This window comes from Peromyscus californicus, unplaced genomic scaffold (genome assembly GCF_007827085.1).
Source record: "Peromyscus californicus insignis strain IS unplaced genomic scaffold, ASM782708v3 Scaffold_18__1_contigs__length_77618521, whole genome shotgun sequence".
NCBI classification, from domain to species: Eukaryota; Metazoa; Chordata; class Mammalia; order Rodentia; family Cricetidae; genus Peromyscus; species Peromyscus californicus.
In genome coordinates, this window is record NW_026294480.1 from 56,719,968 (window position 1) to 56,740,382 (window position 20,415).

A 20,415-nucleotide genomic window follows, 5' to 3' on the forward strand; every position below is an offset into this window, starting at 1 on the left:
TGCACTTGTAATTTAATTATTGTGTCACATGCTTTCAGAACTGTAATATCTTCTTGGTAAATCGTTCTCTTATCATTATTAAACGTCTATATCCTAGTAATAGCACTTGCTTTGAAATCTACTTTGTCACATGCTGCCAGAGCCATGCCTTCTTTTATTATTATTTGTGGAGTGTATCTTTCCTATAATTTTGCTTTGGTCCCATCTGTGTCTTTATAACTGAAGTAAGCTTCTTACAGACCACACTTAGTTGGGTTTTGCTTCTTTATCCAATCTGCAGTTTTCTACCATTTCACTGAAGTGGTGCAATGGTTTAAATTTGGAATGTTCCCTAAAGACTCATGTGTTAAAGGCTTTCTTACCTTGGCATTGAGAGGGAGTAGAAACTCCAGTACTGGTAGGAAGTCCTGCAGTCACTGGGAACATATGCAATATGTCTTTTCCTCTCTTTTGCTTTGCTTATCCATGTGCTTTCTGTCACTATTCTATACAGCACAGGCTTAAAGCAGTAAGGCCAATCAACTGCAGACTAAAATCTCTGATACCATGAACCAATAAAGGTTTTCTCTTTATAAGACAATTTATTTCAAGTATTTGTGACAATGATAGAAAGCTGTCAGTGATTGGATCATTTACACTGGAAATTGTAATTAGCAAGTCTGGTTGCTTCTGTTTTTCAGACAGTCTAGCTGAGGGGAAACAAATCACATGGTGGTGCTGCAGAGAGGTCTATACTAAACACCAGCACAAACAAGGGCAGCACTGTCCACCTCCTGCTGCTACTGCAAGCGTCTCTTCCTTTCCTCCTCCTTTCCTAACAGCTTGATGAAAGGGTCAGAAGCCACCATGCCTTGGTGCTTTTTCAATGATATCTTTTTAAGTTGTCACCCATGTCTTCAAATAGTAAATCATTTCCTTTATTATATGAATGTTATAATAGACTATTTCAATTTCTCATTACCTATTTATTTTGGCTACTCTTATCTTTCATTTTATTTGAATGCATTAGTTCTACAGTGCAGTATTATTCTATTCCAAGCATTTAATTTTTCTTTTGAAGATATTTATAAAGTGAAAAAATTATTTTTTAAATCACTAACATTAAAAATTGTTTTATTGTACACATATGGGTATTTTGCTGCATACTATTTTTGATGTGTACTAGTATTTTGCTGTATCTATGTACCATATGCATGCAGTGCCCTCGGAGGCCATAGAGGGCATCCGATCCCCTGGAACTGGAGTTACAGATGGCTGTGAGCTGCCATGTGGGTACCCAGGTCCTTTGGAAGGTATAGCCAGTGCTCTTAATATGGAACCATCTATTCAGTCTCATACTTTACTATTTTTAATGCAACAACATTAGGAAATAAATTCTCTTAGCCATTGCTTATTTCAAAAGGTTTGTGTTCCATATTAATTGTCTAAAAAAATTATGATAAGGATGGAGAGATGGCTCAGCTGCTGAAGTCTAGGCTCACAACCAACAAAAGAAAACAAAGATATATAACTAACTGTAACTCCAATTCTAGAAGATTTGATGCCCTCGTCTGGCGACCATGGGCACTGCATGTATATGATACACAGACACACAGGCAAGGCAAAGCACTAATACACATAAAATAAAGGAAATCTCAAAAAGGGGTGGTCATCAAGATTCCTGTTTAATGCCTGACAGCTAGTTCAGCTCAGTCAGTAAAAGAAGGTCCACTAAGAGAACCTGTCTCAAAATCTAAAATGGAGAGTGACTAAGCAAGAAACCTGCTGTTGACCTCTGGGTTCCATATGCACACACATGCACCTACACACCTACACACACACACACACACACACACACACACACACACACACACACACACCCCAATGTAGTTTATGATTCTGTGAGTATTAATTTTTGATATACGTGAACAGGTTACCTAAAATAAAAATACTGTGTAGTGAGTCGCCTGAATAGCTTCCCTAAGCAGAAACACTCCATTTATATTCATACATTTTCACTGTTGAGAGATAAGACCTTGTGTGGTGTCTTGTGAAGAACAACATAAAAGAATCCCCTCATAAATACCTCCACATTCCATCTTTTTCTTCTGTGAACCATAGGTATATCCTTATTATAATGATGTGATAAACCACTATATACCAGGTTCTAGAAGTCTTTTTTAATCAATCTCCAGTTGTCTAATACAAATAATAGAATTAACTTTTTAAATGTGGTCTTTTTTAAAGATAATAGTCTAAAAATTTGATTTCTCCACTATAAAATGTGGATATTTATTTATGTGGTTTAGCATTAACTGACCTTTTCCTTGTGCAATAACCAATTTATTATTTTAATGATTCTTTCTGTTTGCTTTCTTCCATTTCAAAACCATATATTCTTTTTTCTGGTCAGGAAAATATTATGTATTTATATAACTAAAATTAACTTATCATCATTATAAAACAGAGATTATACTAATTTTTTAAATGCAAGCCCCAAATAGCTACAAAGCAAGAATTTCTGGTAGAAAAACAAAAGAGAATGTGAGGTTAATCAAATTATACCATTAGATAAAATCACCAACTCATAGAGAAAGAGAAAAAAAGGAAAAACTTCAAAACAGCCAGAAATAACAAAACCAAAACCAAAATGTCAATAATAAGATCTTACTTATAAATAGCTGGTTTAAGCGTAAATAGAACCAATTATCCAACAAAAGATATAGAGTGGGAAAACAGATTTAAAAAACTTCATTTTAACTGTAAGCCTTTTTATATCCTGGGCTAACAGTGAAGAGATGGCAAAAGTGTTCCTGGAAATGGAAAGTCAAAGCTGACAAGAGCAGTTGTACTTGTATTTGAAATAACAAATAGTTTAAAGAAAGCAACTGTGGCAAGAGATCAAAGGATAGAATGACAGCCTGTCAGAGTTGTAGATATAAATGCATCACAGCACATACACAGAGCAAGTATTAGCAAACTGGTAGCAATATGCTAATAAGAGTAGACATCAAGATCTCATTATCAATAATGAATGGACTGTGTTGATATAAAACGAGCAAGGGAACAGCAGACCTGAACTACATCTTAGATCAAATTGGCCTATTAGGCCAATAACAAATAAAACATTTAGCTCAAAGCAGCAAAATATATATTTTTACCTAAAACATAAAAACATTCTCCAGAATAGATAATATATTAGACCACAAAACTAATGTGGAGAAATTTAAGACTGAGAAATTCTTGTATCATCTCAACTATTATTTTCAACCACAACATGAAGCTAGAAGTCAATAACAAAAAAACAAAAAACAAAAAAACCGAAGCCGGGCGGTGGTGGCACATGCCTTTAATCCCAGCACTCGGGAGGCAGAGGCAGGCAGATCTTTGTGAGTTCAAGGTCAGCCTGGTCTACAGAGCAAGATGTAGGAAAGGCACAAAGCTACACAAAGAAACCCTGTCTCGAAAACCGAAAGAAAAAAAAAGAAAAGAAAAGAAAATGAAGGCCCGGATAGTGACACACACCTTTAATCCCAGCACTTGGAGCAGAAGCAAGGGGACCTCTGTGAGTTCAAGGCCAGCCAAGACTGTATAGAGAGACCCTATCTCAAGGGGAAAAAGAAAAATATAAAATGTACAATATGTGAAAATTAAATAGTAATTTTCTGAGCAACCAATGTGCCAAAAAATAGGGAAATTAATGCAACATAAGAAAAATGAAAAAAGGATACAAAATTACCAAAAATTGAGAAACAAGTAAAAACAGACTTAAGAAGGAAAGAAAACAGCAATAAACATCTAACTTGAAAAGAAAGTAGTTTAAATAAACTAAGTTTACACATCAGGGAACTAGAAATAAAAGAACAAACTAGTCCTCAAATTAACAGAAATAATAACAACAAACACCCAGAACACAAGGAAAACAGAGATGAGAGGAAAAACAAAAATGTTCAGAAAAAAACAGTGTTTTGTTTTGTTTTGTTTTAACACTAACAAAATTGGCAAGCTGAAGTACATATGAAGTGAAGTTCCTAGAAAAAAAGCCATGCCTATGATAAATCAGTTATCTCTCAACAGTGAAAAAGTATGAATATAAATGCAATGTTTCCGCTTAGGGAAGCTATTCAGGTGACTCACTACACAGACTGACTGGAATTCCATGGTTTTGGAGAATGAGAATGCTGCAGATCTAGAGATAAAACAGTACTGGTCTACTTTCAGTTCCTTCAAATTGACCGTTTACCTGTATCCCAGGTAACATCCCTTTTTCACTGTATATATTCATTGTACATTGCATTGTGTTTCACAGGAAACTTACACATGCATTATATATATATATATATATATATATATATATATATATATATATATATATATATATATGTATATATTACATTGACTAACATCTTTTTGACAGTCTGGTAAAACACTTGGAATGTACTGTTAGCCGGCCACTAATTTCTACCAGCCCCAGGGCTGAGAATGTCATTAGATAACATTTAAACCTCATAATAGAGTTTTCCTCATTTAGTTACAACCCACCAATCTAATGTCCCCAGCATTGTATTTGGTAAATGCTTTGGCTTATGGTTTTATTCTGTGACTATAAGAGTTCATGTAACTACTTCCATAATGTAACATGTTATTTGTGGCAAACTGAATCTATGCTTCGGTTGCATGGTCATGTATATTTGATTCTGAATAAACTGTTTCCCTGGAGTGAAAGCTGTGTTTTGCATCAAAATAGATAACATAAGATGTGAAAAAGGAGATAATACAACTGATACCACAGAAATAAAATGGCCATAAAAAACTACTATGTCCACTTATATGCTAATTGGATAACCTGGAAGAAGTAGGTTTGATTACAAGAGATATAATATTCCAAAATCAGTTCATGAAAATCAAAAACCTCAACACTCTGACAAAGTGAAAAGATATTAAGTTAATGATAAAAACTGTTCCCTTAAAAGAAAGCTTGCCAGGCAGTTGTGGCACATGCCTTTAATCCCAGCTTTTGGGAGGAAGAGTCAGGGGGTTCTCTGTGAGTTTGAGGCCAGCCTGATCTACAGAGTGAGAGCCAGGACAGCCACCAAAATAACGCAGAGAAACCCTGTCTCAAAAAAACAAAACACACACACACACACACACACACACACAAAAAAAAAAAAAAAAAAAAAAAAAAAAAAAAAGGAAAAGAAAGCTTAGGACCAATTGCCTCACTACTGTTCTATAAAACCTTTAAAAAAGAATAAAGACCAATCCCTCACAAGCTCTCCCAAAGACTGAAGAGAAGGAATCACTTCCAGACTTATTTTATCACACCATCACTGCTATCAGAATGTCAAAAGATAATGTATCATCAATGTGAAAATACAGAGAACACCTGTATATTGCTGATGGGCATATAAATTACTATAGCAATTACAGGGTTCAGAGTTTCCTCAGAAAATTAAGACAAACCTAATATATCAATCCCATCACTGCATATATATGAATGGAGTAAAGCCACCGTTTCAGAGGTCTCTACACTCCCATAGCCATGCATCATTATTCACAATGAAGGAGATGTATGTAAAGAACTCATGTCTGTTGATGGACACAGGAAATCAGACACACATATTTTCATATTCATATACATTCACACACATGTGCAATGGCATAATACTCAGCATTTAAAAATAAACGGATCGTCCTGACATGGCAGCATACCCTTGCAATTCCAGCATTTGATTGGCTGAGGCAAGGAAACACAGCTTCAAGCTACTTCGGGCTATCTAGCCAGATCTTGTAAAACCTTATATTCTTGACAATTTCTTCATTCTTTGTTATTTTAAATACCCTAAAGTCGAAAGAATTCTGCCAAAAGAAGCCTATCTACCTTGCCCTTATCTTAATCATTAGTTCACATCTCTTCTCTATAAATATTAAATTCGGTAATCTACGATATACGTAGGCTGAAATAGCATGGGGTATTTTACAAACTTATTATCACTAGGCTCTCTTAACATACAGACATATAAATAAGTACTCAAGAGAGTTCCAAAGAATTTGTGTCCTTGTGTGTGTGTACACACATGTATGTGTGGGTGAATGTGAGGGCACATGTGTGCATGTGAATATGTAGGCCAGAGGTCAACCTCATAGCATCCATTGGAAGTCCTGTACCCTGTTTTGGAGACAGTCTCTCACCGGAATCCAGTGCTTACAGGTTAGGCAAGGCTGTCTGGTTTTGAGCCCCAGAGAACTGCCTGTTTCCACTTCCTGATACTGGGTGTTTTCCTTACGTGGGTTCTGGGGACTGAACGCAGGCCCGCACGTTTGTCTCCTGACTGAGCCATGTCCTCAGCCCCCATGTTACTTTTGGCAATAGTATCATCCGTCCCCCCAGATTTGTCAAAGAGAAAAGAAGAAAAAGAAAAGAAAAAGGAGGAAGACGGAGAGGAGGAGGAGAGGAAGAGAAGGGAGCTGTTAAACTCTTGTGTTTGGGAGCTGGAGAGATAACTCAGTGGGTAAGCACTGCTCCTCTTCCTGAAGATCCAGGTAGACTGCAAGCAAGGACATGGCAGCTAACAACTGTCCATTGCTCCTCTTCCAGGGGATCTGACGTCCTCCTCTGGCCCGAGGGTACTGACTGCATGGATGTGGTGCACACACACTAGACGCAGGCAGAACACTCATACATACAGAGTAGTAATAATAATAATTAAAAGCCTTCCAGAAACCAGCCCCCTTTAGTGTGGAATGTTTTCTTTGGGGGGGGCAGGTGAGAGAAGGACCAACAACAGATGACCCCCTCATTTTCCTTCTCAGGCAGGAAGCAGTGTCATTCTGACAGCAGGGTCACCGAAGGGCACATTCAGAGTTGGTAACAGCATCCTGGACTGTGCAATTCTGAAGGAGAAAACATTGAAACACATCTCCTGGGTTTTACGGTCAATATTTGAAATAGTGTGTCACTGACACAATGGCCTTTTAATGTCCCATGGTATGTTTATCGTACTGCCTGGAAGAGAAAGTAAAGTACACGACAACAGACCTCCACACTGCAATCACTCCCCGTGTCCCCTCAGAACTACTGAGAGTGTGCAGGTTAGAGAAGCATGCCTGGGGAGTGTGGGGGTGTGGGGGATCATGCTGCCTCCGGCATGCAGGGGGCTGAGGCTGAAGCACTCTAAGTCTGAGGCCAGTGTCAGTTACATGTTAAGATTCCTGTCTCAAAAAACAAAAACAAAAAAACAAAAAACAAAAAAAACCCCTGTCATTCATATATATACATATATATATATAATCACTAATATTAGACCATTTGTGGAAATCACTTTAGACAACTAAAAATAAAATTAAGATTATAGAATGCTTTCTTATGACCTACATGCTATATGTAATAGGCAATGTAAAAATAATTTATTATAATATTTACTGATTTTCTAATCCACACACAACACTCTATCTTCATGCATAATTTTAGCAGACTTTAAACTCATTTATTAGTATAAGCAATCACTTTAATTTTCACTTTAAAATACCTTCATTTTGTCCACTCATTTTCCTAAGAAAATAAAACCCTAATTTGACAAGCACAGTTACCTTTAAATGATTCCCTGCAGCAGCACCATGTAAAGGAAGCATTCCATCAATATTTTCACAGTTTACATTTGCACCAGCTTTTAATAACTCTATAATTACATCAGTAAATCCCTCACTAGATGCCTCATGAAGGGGTGTCCAACCTGAAAAAGATACAAAGAAAAAATAATAAAGCTGTTCCACACCTATTGAGATTCATGTAATAAATTTTAAGCGGGGTCTTTGTTAGTAGACTCAATAACTCTAATGAAATATATGTACATGTTCTAAGTATTGAACAAGAAATAGTATTAAAAAGTACTGCTTTAAAACACACAGGCTTCATTTTGGGAAAAAAGTAATCTCTTTAAATACTGTTGATAGAAGTATCAAAACAGAAACAAGGTAAATACTACTAATCATTTCAACTTGCTTCAGCTCAGGTTTGACAGTATCTAACTTTCATATCCTAGGTTTGCATGCTACATTTCTATTTAAAGTGGCACTGGACTCAGTAAATCTTTGCATTTCCCTCTTTAATTATTTACACAAGATTATTTTATGTATAATAGGTTTGCATGCTACATTTCTATTTAAAGTGGCACTGGACTCAGTAAACCTTTGCATTTCCCTCTTTAATTACTTACACAAGATTATTTTATGTATAAGCAAAATGTCATAAAATCGATTTTTAGAACAGGTTTAGAATAAGAAGGAAAAAACAGGAAAGGAGGGAGTCATATAAGGGGAGCAGGGAGAGAAGAATGGACAGGAACCTGGGACATTTTGCATTTTCTCCCAAGTCGGGAATGGGATTAAGGCTGCCAATGAAAAGTCTGACTAACCCCCTTTACCCCCACTCTGGGCACCCTTCTCAATGTTCTCACTTATAAGAAGTGTTTCAGACAAGACAGGTATTTAACAGTGACAAATCTTATTACATATACAGTTCGAAGTTAATTACCAGCCAGCACCAAAATTGGGGGCAAAGGAAAAAATAGTATTTCAGTGAGTTCTACTTAAAAATACAGACAGTTAAAGGGACCCAAACCTGCATTATCTTTTAGATTCACATCTGCTCTAGACTCTATCAGAACTTTCACTAGGGACAGATTTCCTCCTCTGGAAGCCACGTGGAGCTGGCTCTCTCCTTTGGCATTCCTCTTCTTGATTGCAGCTGTCTTCGCTTCTGTAACCGTATCAAGCAAAGCTAAGACTTATTTTATACAAAATGCTCGTTATTATAAAGGACCTTAGAAATACAGATCTACTTCCTCATAATACTCTAAACAGGATGTACTACAATAAACATGTGTAACGTTGTTTTTTGTTTTAAGGAAGAGAAAGTGTTTATCTTAGGTCGAATTTCAGTAGAGTCCATCACCATGTGGGGGAAGGCATAGGAGCAGGAGTTTGTGAGAGAGCTGGTTAATAATCTTGTAAACTGATTATATTTAAGTGTGCAAACGGTATATAATAGATAAAACTCCTGAAACACTGGAAAGGTTTAATGATAAAATTCATACGGCCTACTGGATACCATATATCATTTTACTAGTTGCCTCCTTCAAGGTGTTTCTAATCTGGGAACACAGCTGTTAATTTTCAGAATTAGTTCACACTAGGTGAGTTATAAAGGAATAATTTCTTTTTAAAACTGTATCTTGATTTCTTGGGCATATATCAGTGGACAGGGAAAATTGTTCACTGCTTCTGGTTGAAATTCTACCTTGAGAAGAAATCATAGTGGTTTGCATTCATTCTAGCAACCAGTCAGTCAAACACTGGTTAAAACAAATCCTTTAATAACAGGATACAGTTTTCTTAAGAGAGCCCAGTTCTGGTATGATGGAGACTCTTTCAGGATGTGTGAATTATTAGTGCACGCCTGGAATCCCAACACTCGGTCGGGAGGCTGAGGCAGCAGAATCCTGAGTTCTAGGTCAATCTGGGCTATACGGTAAAACTCTATCTCAAAAACAGAACAGTTTCCCTCTTCCCACAGCTGTTTCTAAATGTGTGTTCTACCACACACGGTGCCAAGTAGCAAGCTGGCCTTTAAGGTTCTCTGTTTTTTTTTTTTCATTGAAAATCCAGTACAAAATCATTTTTCAAAAAGCCCCTTCAAAGTCTTTTCTTTGCAGTGTAAGTCAGAAAGATTAAGTTGGAACTAAAACCAGTGAACAGACCGTGCTTCTCCCTGTTCCCTTCCCATACTCTGCTGCACTGCAGAGATGGGCACTGGTTTAACTATCAAAGACAACGCAGGAAGAACGAACAGAGGATAAATTTAAACAGATTTGGGGAAGGGGAGTTGGAAAGTCACTGATGAACAATGAACTGCCTTAGCAGAGTGTAGGACGGCCTGCAAGGAGAATCATGGGAAAAAAGCCTATCTGACCCCAGGCAGTCAGTGCCTGGAGTCATCAGTTAGCATGGAAGAAAGATGTGTGGACAGGGGAAAATCAACTGAAGGCTTACGTAGAATAAAGCTGGGACTCTGAGCTCCTTCTGCAACTCTGAATTGACGGCAACCACTAACTTTATCTTATACACCCACCCCAAATCCAGGAACCTAGAGGTTCATTTTCTGTGTGACACACATCAGAGAAGATGGAGACTGACATAAAAGCAAATCAGAGAGTTAGGGTAAGAAACAAAAGAATATTCATTACATCAACAGTGTTAGTACCACTTGGTAAATTTGCTACAAAGGCAGGTTCTCCAGCTCAAACCTGGAGAGCAAACTCTAAAGCCTCCTCCTGCAGATTTCCAACTTCGGATCTTTGTGTTTTTATGTAATTTTCTCCCCCTTGAATAATTTTCCTCTAAACAAACAAACAAAAAAACACTTCAACGCTGTTAAAAGTATAATATTAATTTCTTTGATGAGGTCACTGAAGATTATAACACTTGCTGTCTTCCTACAGACTCACTTTCTTGCCTTCAGTTTGCATTTTCTGAACAGGAAACTATATTGGAGAAACCATTCAGCAAGAAATTGAAGATGGCCACCAATCCACAGGAACTGTTTCCTCCATCACATGATCTTGAAAGTCCTTCCCTAGTCCAGGCTGCAGGGGAGAGCCAGTCCCAAATAGCACCTCTATTGCAGCCCTATCAAAATTACTGCCAAAGGACCTGGCAAGGTGGTGCTCAATTCCTGATCTACAGACACTGGGGAGACAAACGTGCATTGCTTTAAAAAACTAAGTTTGTGATACTGGCAACTCACGGACTGAAGCAGACTCTCTGAGAGCAAGCCCAGGCAATGTGCATTTTAACAAGTTGACTGGGTGATTCTGACGCAAGCTAAAGTTAGAGGACCACTGCATTAAGCATGAGACCCTCCCTACTGTATTTTCGAAACACCAGCAACCAAACATGCCATTTTAAGGTAACAGATAAAAGATAATTATCTCAGGGCTGGAGTGATGGTTCAGCGGTTGAGAGCACTGGCTGCTCTTCCAGAGGTCCTGAGTTCAATTCCCAGCAACCACATGGTGGCTCACAACCATCCATAATGAGACCTGGTGCCCTCTTCTGGCCTGCAGGCATACATGAAGATAGAACACCATACACATAATAAATAAATAAATAGATAGATAAATAGATAAATAAATAGTTTCAATGAAGAATGGATAAAGAAAATGTGGCATATTTATTTACACAATGGAGTATTACTCAGATATTAAAAATGACATCATGAAATTTATAGGTAAATGGATAAAACTAGAAAAAAATCATTTGAGTGAGGTAACTCAGACCCAGAAAGACAAACATGGTATGTTCTCACTTATGAGTGGACATCAGCTGTAAAGTAAAGGATAGTCATGCTACAATCCACAGTCCCAGAAAGGCTAAGTAACAAGGAGGGCTCAAGTAGGGACACATGGATTTCCCAGGGAAGGGGAAATAGATTTTTGTGGGTGGACTGGGGGCAGGTGGGGATGGAAACAGGAGGGTCCAGGAAGGGGGAGGGGGGACTGGATTGGGGGACACTTGGGGAGTGACGGAGAACCAATACAGTGAAAATCCCTGGAATCTACAAGAGCGACCCTACCTAAATCTAGCCATGGGGAACACAGAGCTAGAACTGGCCATCTTCTTTAACCAGGCAAGCTCCCAGCAGTGAAACTGGGGCATCAACCCAGCCACCAAACCTTTGACCCACAATATGTCCTGCCTGCAAGATGACCTGGGGTAATGGTGGCACAAAACTTGTGAGTGGTCAACCAATGACTACTCCAACTTGAGGCCCACACCATGAGGGGGAGCCCATGCTTGACAGTGTATGGATGGCCATGAACCAGAGACTGGGAAGCCCAGAGACCCACGACAGAACCAAAAATGACTGGAAAACAAACAAACAAAACAACAAAACCCAAACCAAACAACCAACCAAATAAACAAACACAAGCCAACAACAACAACAACAACAGAAAAACCCCAAAACCCAATGAAATGATTCTCAATGATATTCTGCTATATACTCATAGACTGGGGCCTAACCCAGTTGTAATCATAAGGCATCATCCAGCAACTGAAGGGAGCAGATGCAGAGACCCACAGCCAAACACTAGGTAAAGCCAAGGGAACCCCACAGAAGAGAGGAGGAAGGATTCTAGTAACCAGAGGGGTAGAGGACACCCTGAGAACATGACCCACAGCATCAACTAAGCAGGGCTCACAGAGACTCACAGAGACTGAAGAGAATATCATGGACCCTGTATGGATTTAAGCTAGGTCCTCTGCATATACTTTATGGTTGTATAGCTTGGTGTTTGTGTGGGACTTGGAACAATGGGAGTGGGGGATGTCTCTGATGCTTTTGCCTGCTCTTGGGACCCTTATCTTCCTACTGGGTCACCCTGTCTAGCTAGCCTTTGTGCCTCGTCTTATTGTAATTTTTTATGTCATGTTCGGTTGATATCCCCAGGAGGCCTGGTTTGGTTTTGTTTTTTGTTTTTTTTAAGGGAAATGGAGGAATGGATCTGTGGGAGAGAGGACGATGGGGATTGGGAGGAGTGGAGGTAGGGGAAACTGCAGTTGGGATGCAACTTATGTAAAGAATAAAAATAAAAAAGATTATTCTCTATAAAATGGGTTGAATTACATGGATTGTAGTATCTTCAAGGCTATTTTCATGTGTGTGTGTGTGTTTCATGCATGCTGGCGTGCACATGTGCACATTGCTACAGGTGACAGAGCAGGACAGGGTATTTGTCTCTATCAACTTTTGCCTTACTGCCTTGACAGGGTTTCTCATCAAACCAGAAGCTCGCCACTGGCTAGAGTGCCTGACCAGTAAGTTCCTGAAATCTGTCTCCCTCGATGCCTGATGCCACAGTTACAGACAAGTGCAGTCATGCTCAGCTTTGTACACTGGTTCCGGGGCTTCCAACTCAGGTCTTCATGCTTGCATAGCACGTACTATTAGCCACTGAGTCACCTCCCCAGTGCCTTCACAGGTGTTTTCTAATGACATCCACACAAACATAAAACATACTCCTTTTTCTGCACTCACAATTCTTTATTGGAAAAATACAAAGACAGACAGACAGATACTAATTTGTTAAGTGTAAATCATCTAAGGTAGTGGTTGTAGCACGAATCCTAATTGGTCTTATAAAAACATAGAGTCAGATATCAGGGTAAAGCTGAAAGATCAGAGAAGCAGAGCAGCCAACCACTAGAGAGACTTCTTACCTCTGACAAATCCTCAGCCTGAAAGGGAACGAGATCCTGTCTCTACGAATCCTCAGACTGAGACTGAATGCACTGAGATCCTGTATCCACCCACCTTATATTCCTGTCTCCACCTCCCTAGTGCTGAGATTAAAGGTGTGAGCCACCACTGTCTGGCTCTGTTTCTCTTTTAGACTGGATCAATCTTGTGTAGCCCAGGGTGGCTGTGAATTCACAGAGATCCATCTGCCTCTGCCTCCCAAACCCAGGGATTAAAGGTGTGTGCCACCACTGCCTGGCCTCTATTGCTAACTAGGGGCTAGTTCTACACTCTGATCTTCAGGAAAGCTTTATTTGTTAGATCACAAACAAAATATCATCACACCACTGTAGTCTGGAAGGGGTGCTACTATTAGTAAGTACAGCCCTTCCTCTCTGCCTTTCTTTCCTGTCCTTCACAGTAATGCTTCTTAAACATTTTTACTTAGTAACTGCTTTGTACCCAAGAAATTTTGGATGACCTGGCATATAGGTACATAAAACAGGTATACCAATCAATTACAGATAATAACTCATAAAGAGATTATTTTAAAATATTCTTTGGTATACATACAAATCAGCATTTATTTATTTATTTATTTATTTATTTATTTATTTATTTATTTATTTACTTAATTTTTTTTTTCCGGTTTTTCGAGACAGGGTTTCTCTGTGTAGCTTTGCGCCTTTCCTGGGACTCACTTGGTAGCCCAGGCTGCATTTATTAAAGATGTAATCAAATTTGTATATTAAGGAGATGGATGTACTTGCTTATTTTTATATGACAAATTAAATCTTGGTTGAGGATTTCATACTGCAGGATATATGGCATCCTCAACATTTGTGATAATATTGATTGTCAACTTGGCAGGATCTAGAATTTCATAGGAGACAAGCTTCTGGGCATGTCTGAGAGAGAATTTCTAGACTGCGTAAATTAAGCTCCATCCTAAATGTGGCCCGTCTTACTCCATGGGATGGAGTCTGGATAGAACAGGAGGAAGCAGGCTGAGCACTAGCATGCTTCCCCCTGCTTCCTTACTGCGGACACAAGGTGGACAGCTTTCTCATGCTTGTTCTGCCATGCCTTCCTCCCCATGACAGACCACAGATTAGATAGATAGAAAGACAGACGGACAGATAGATAGATAGACAGGTAGGTAGGTAGGTAGATAGCTCTTTATCTTTGAACTATAACCCCAAATAAATTATTCCTCCTTTAAGTTGCTTCTTCATAGGTATTAGCTCAGCAATGAGAAAATTAACTAATGTAACAAATTTTCAGAGTTGATTGACATTTCAATGTTATATTCACCAATACAGAGAATGCTACTTCACATGAATACACAGTCAGAAATTATGTGTAGAGCCATTCAGAAATGTTTGGAAATTCTGTCCTAATCCCATGTCAAAATTCATTTAGTTGTTTCTTTTATGAAAGTAGTCAGTAATTCAAAACAACAATTTTTCAGATCAAACATTCTAATACAATGCAATTTAAAGACACACTAAATTAATACTTACACATTGAGAAATTATGATAGGGAAATATTAGTTAGTCTTTGTTTATCATAATTAAACCATTATGTTTCTGTAAGAACAACAAACTTTGTATGTATAGTTTCAAAAACACTGAAATCCATCTCTACAATCGTCTCAAACCTGACCTGTGTCAGGCTGTGTTCATTGGCTCCCTGTGGCATGAAGGGATGGATAGCATGTGCACTGCAAAAGGCACACTGTGTGCTCAGGGCTAAGACTAGAGCGAACAACATGATACAGCACAAGTAAGTGCTGCCACAAACACTTGAAGTCATTGCAGGTACTAACCCATGGTTTTACAAGCTAGCTTTCATAGGAGATTTGTGAAGCTTCATCAACTATCCTACAGATACATCTACTTTATGCATCATGGCATCTGTATATCCCTTTACATTTTTATGCTATCATATAATAGTCTCACTGTGTATCGTGGCTAGTCTGGAACTTGCTGTATCGACCTGATGGGTCTGGAACTCAGAAGACCTGCTTGTCTCTGCCTCCTGAGTGCTGGGATTGAAGGCGTGCACTTTCAGTCTTAGCTATGCACTCCATTTTCAACATCTGAAAACTCTGTATCATTCTCTGATAGTTCCTCCTTTTCTTTTTTTTTTTTCCTCTGGAGCTGAGGACCAAATCCAGGGCCTTGCACTTGCTAGGCAAGCGCTCTACCACTGAGCTAAATCCCCAATCCCTCCTTCTTTTCTTAATCGAGGGAAATTAAAATACAGATTGGAAATCTGTGGCTGGTAGGAGTGCAGTAGAACTGAGGGCATGGTTAAACTCACTGTTGAATGGTTGTGAGAGAAGCTAGCACTAGGGAACCTCCTGGTGTCAATATCCAGAATTCTCCATCCCCTGTTCAAGTTGTACAGTTAGTAGAATGACATACATACACAAACTTATACTTAAATATGATTAAGTGCTACTAAGGAAGTACATCAGCTTCCTGGGTCACCAATAACAACTTATAAGCCAGCTGGACTTAAACAACAGAAATTTATTCTGCTATCTACATCTAAAATCAAGGTACCAGCAGGGACATAACTGCAACTGCCAGTCTTCCTTACCTCTTCCAGCTTCTGGTGGCTGCTGACATTCTTTGGCTTCCCTAGCTTGAGGTTACATGAACTCCTTTACTCAATCTGTGTGTCTCAAATTTCTCTCTTATAAAGAAGCTTTTGATTAGATTTGGGGGTTCATCTAGATTATTCAGAATGGTTCCACCTCAAAGACCTTAATTTGATTATTTATGTAAATATTCCTTTTCCAAAGAAGATAATAATATTCAATCATTTAACAAAGAGGTGTTGTTCACAAGTTCCAGAGCCTAGGAAATAGACTCATTATGGAAGGACCACTGTTGAAAGCCCACAAAGGTCTTCAAGTTACACGAGAGGGAAAATAAGGGAAGGCTCACACAGAAAATGCCTTGTTCAGCACCTTTCCTACCTCATAACAACAGTTATGAGTGCTTAATATTTAACTTGAGGTGGTCCGGGTTGTTGTTCATCACAGGATTAACTCTAAGAATCACTAAAGGAGAATAGTTTGTCAGACAAATATAGACAGTTGATTAATTCGACAAAAAATAGTGCCCATCCTTCTTTAATAATCCTTAAAAGGGCTAAATGGATGTGTCATAAAAATCTGAGATACTACACAGTCCTAATCCTCCCACTGAATAGTCATTGTCTCTGCTGTTTACCTCCTCTAATGTCACAAACTAAAAGCCACAGTCAGCAATATGACAAAAAATTATCTGGAAACTACTGGATATCCTCAAATGGAGTTTTAACAACAAATATATCTGAAATAATCTCACAACTAAATGAATGTCCTCTAGCATAAAAAAAAAAAACCCTCACTAATTTAACTAAACATTTAGAAATTCTTTGAAGTACGAGGCTTATACAAAACTTTGACACAAACATTTATACAAACCTTGGCTGCAGGGAGTTTTCAAGGAAATTTTTCTTTTTCTGAGATTCTGGTCTTTTCTGTGTTCTTGGGAATCACAAGGCATGTGAGCTTCTGAATCCACATTTCCCTTTTTCTCCTTGCAATTTCTTACAGCTCTTTCAGCTCTACTGGTATTATTAGTTAACTCCTCATCTGAAACACAACCTTTTATATTATTAGTCTTGTGGTTCCCCTTACTGGTTAGGTGACAAGAAAATAAACTCCCTTTCTTCCAGAGTTTCTGTTTCAAGGAGAACTACTTATGAGGAGCCTTTCAAATGTTTTCACAGAGCAGACTAAGTGTGCTGGTTATGGTGCTAATGCAGACACAATGATTAGCTGCAACCAGTGGAAATACCAATGTTCTGCCATGAAAATGACATTAGGGTTTGAATACTAAATTAGTGCCATATTAAAAAGAGGTATAAAAACTGGTAGACATATTTTTCATTCACTAGTATCAATTTAGTAACCATCTTTGATAACAGTCTGACTTTCAAAGTAAGCACTTATGATGTCTAGCTAGCCCAAATGACAGAGCATAAGCCTCAAAATCAAAATCACGCACGAATACCTACTGAGTTTATCAGCTTCCAAAATCATGACCTACATGGTGGCCTCGTGCTTGTCAGCTGGGCCACAGGGTAAATAGAATTCAGTTGTAAATTTCTACAAAAGGAGAGCTAGAAGAAATGTACAAACTGAGAAATATTCATACCTGATTTGTGAACAATTTCCTTCTCTTTTCCTTGAGTAGGTGGTGAGGAGCTGGCCAACTCTTTATTCACATCGTCAGTGGAATGAAAATCTGTACTGTTCCCAGACTCATTCCCTAGAAGGTCTTGTCTCCTTTTTTCAGCTTTAGTTATTTCTATTACTTGAGAATGAACAACTGTGTGTAAAGGACTATCTGAAGAACTTGGGTTTGGGCTTTTTACAGTATAATTCCTCTCAGTGTCTTGCTTCTTTTCCACATTATATGTATCAGCTTGATTTACTAAAGGAGTTGGCTCTCTGTGGCCATTATTTTGGAATGCTTTTAATAGCACCACTTGACCAGTCAACTGTGAAACTTCCTGTGTTGAAGGCAGTTTTATACAAGGCACAGAACTGTGCTCATTAATGGCATATGAGTGATCAAACGAAGTTCCATATATATGCTGCTTATAATTTGGAATATGTTGTTCATAAATTAATGGATTATTCAAATCACAATCATTAACAGCTTCTTTTTGTGGATGTGTACCCGCGGTTAGCTCATTTTCCTGTGAAAAATAGTTTTCAGAAGATAAACACTGCAGAGCGTTAATTCCTTCTTTATTTGCTGTGTTCTCTTCATTAGGACAGTGGCCCACGCATTCTTTCTGAGATTCCACAGACTTGTTAGAGGTGTGGCAATCACTATCACTGTCAGCAAAGCGTCCTTTTATGAAGGAGAGGAAAGAATCTTCCCATTCATTAAGGTTCTTGCCTTTTTCATCTGAGCTATTGTTTTCAGGGGACTCTTGGTTAGTGTGAGGCTGCTGATCTGCAGTTAGATGTGGTAATTTTATTTCTTTATATAATGAAAGTTCAGAGAAGGAAGCATGTTTGGTTTGATCAATGGACTCTAATTCCAAGAACTGCATTTCTTGACTATCTGATAAATGCAGGGTGTGGGTATTCACTTTTTTGGAAACCACACAAGCCTCACTATTTTTAACTGCACCATTTTTCAAGGTTGCTAGAGTTGGGGTAGAAAGTTCACACGACCCTTTTGGAAGGTCATCAAGGGTTTGGATAGTATGCTGCTGTGGAGTAACTAATTTATTCAATCTCCTGAAAGAAGAAATAGCTATTCCCTGACTTAAATTGCAGTCTCTATCATCTCCTTGAGTCTTTGTATGTTGTGTATTTCTTTGTCCTTTATTTTTAGACACATAAGTTCTGCTATCTTTCACATTGTGGACATTGTTCCTTCTGAGTCCTGTAGAGTCTATTTGGTTAACAGTTGATTGCCTAGGCTTGGACTTGCCAAATTCTGTGGTATTGGAATTTTTCTGGCAAGGTTCATATATATATGTTTCATTTATAAGTAATTTGTTGCTTCCTTTCATTTCTACATGTCCTGGTTCTTGTCTATTAGAATTTTCATCACAAATAAACTTGGTGTGATTATCAGAACTTAATTTTGGTTTCTATAAAAAAACAACAAAAACATGGTTAGTTTTAATTTTAGGGGCAGATTTACAGACTCTGTGAGACACTGTAAAAGGAGCGTTACAGGAGTATTTTCAAGACAGTATCCTCTTCCAACTGTCACATAGCAAAGACTAGAATTAGATTAGTTTCTTCCTTTGATATTTAGAAGAATTATGGGTAGGGCAGTGGAAGATGGAATTTGAAAACTAAAAGACAGATGATTTCTGAAATGGTTTCTCTGGAAACCTGATTGTGAAATGCTACGATTAAAACAATTAAAACATGACTCAAATCCAGATGAAGAGCAGCCACACACAATGTAAACTTTTTTGGATGGACAACTGGAATTACTACTATTATATTATCTGTATTATTCTTAAATCAGAAAAATTTTGACATGGTTGATAAATCTCAGACCCCATAAAGAACAACAGGAAGAAAACGGCTTACAATACATTACCACAGCATGCTACTTACCTAACTGTTTCTCAGGCTAGAACCTTTGGGTAACTCATTCAATTATTCCAAAGTGTCTTAAACCAAAGGTCAAGTCACTAACCTGACTAATGCTTCACCAGTCTTTCTTTCCTCTGGGAATCTATAAAAATGACCAACAGGTATAAACCTGCTAAAATGTTTATTATTAAATACAGAAATACCTTGTACTGGAATATATCTTCTACATATGCTGGGTCAGTGTTCTTCCTTTGCGCTGCATACAAAAAGAGAAAATAAAATAGCTTCCAGTAGTTAAGACTCTAGACTTCTAAAACCTGAAAGTTTTTTGCCATGAAATAGAGAGTGGGCTAGCAGGTGTGTACTCAGGCAGGCCTGATGACTTGAGTTCAATTCCTGGATCCCACAGGTGGCAGGAGAGAAGTAACTCCCCAGAGTTATCCTCTGCTTTCTATCTGTTAATTTACATCTGTAATTCACATACATGAACACACATACATGCATACTCAAATAAAAATTTAAAACTAGAGGGAATATGTGAAATCATGTAAATGTTTTATATTAAAGCTGGCACATACAATATGACTATATAGTTTCCATATTTATTACAAGCTAAATATTACTTTGAGTGATAGTATTTCTATTGGAAAAGTAAATAGACCTGACAAAATAACTACTAATAAAGATGGGCACTAAACTTAGTATTTTTAATTTATTCACAGAAATATATGTGTATGTTCTCTTCATTCAGGAGATTATGCAAGATGTTTTTAAAAGGCAAAAAACCCCTTAATAACTAATAGATTATCATGGGCTGGCAAGATGGCTCAGTGTAAGGTCACTTGCTGCCAAGCTTGATGAGCTGAGTTCCATCCCTTGGACTCACAAGGTAGAAGGAGAGAACTAACTCCTTCCTACAAGCTGCCCTCTGTTCTCCAGATACATACATAAACACACACACAAATTAATAATGTAACAAAAACTTTAAATAGATCATCATTT

General features: G+C 38.1%; 1 protein-coding gene across 1 annotated transcript in view; it reads right to left on the bottom strand.

Annotated features, from left to right (window-relative positions):
* The window catches only part of Ankrd31 (ankyrin repeat domain 31), a 162,877-nt gene that overhangs the window by 61,935 nt on the left and 80,527 nt on the right, over nucleotides 1-20,415 (bottom strand). Inside the window, exons 13-18 of the mRNA XM_052742836.1 lie at nucleotides 19,617-19,669; nucleotides 18,787-18,953; nucleotides 17,495-18,732; nucleotides 16,747-16,929; nucleotides 8,600-8,725; nucleotides 7,570-7,712 (exon numbers count right to left, since the gene is read on the bottom strand). Of these exons, the coding sequence (XP_052598796.1) occupies nucleotides 7,570-7,712; nucleotides 8,600-8,725; nucleotides 16,747-16,929; nucleotides 17,495-18,732; nucleotides 18,787-18,953; nucleotides 19,617-19,669 (1,910 nt within the window). The remainder of the gene's footprint in view (nucleotides 1-7,569; nucleotides 7,713-8,599; nucleotides 8,726-16,746; nucleotides 16,930-17,494; nucleotides 18,733-18,786; nucleotides 18,954-19,616; nucleotides 19,670-20,415) is intronic.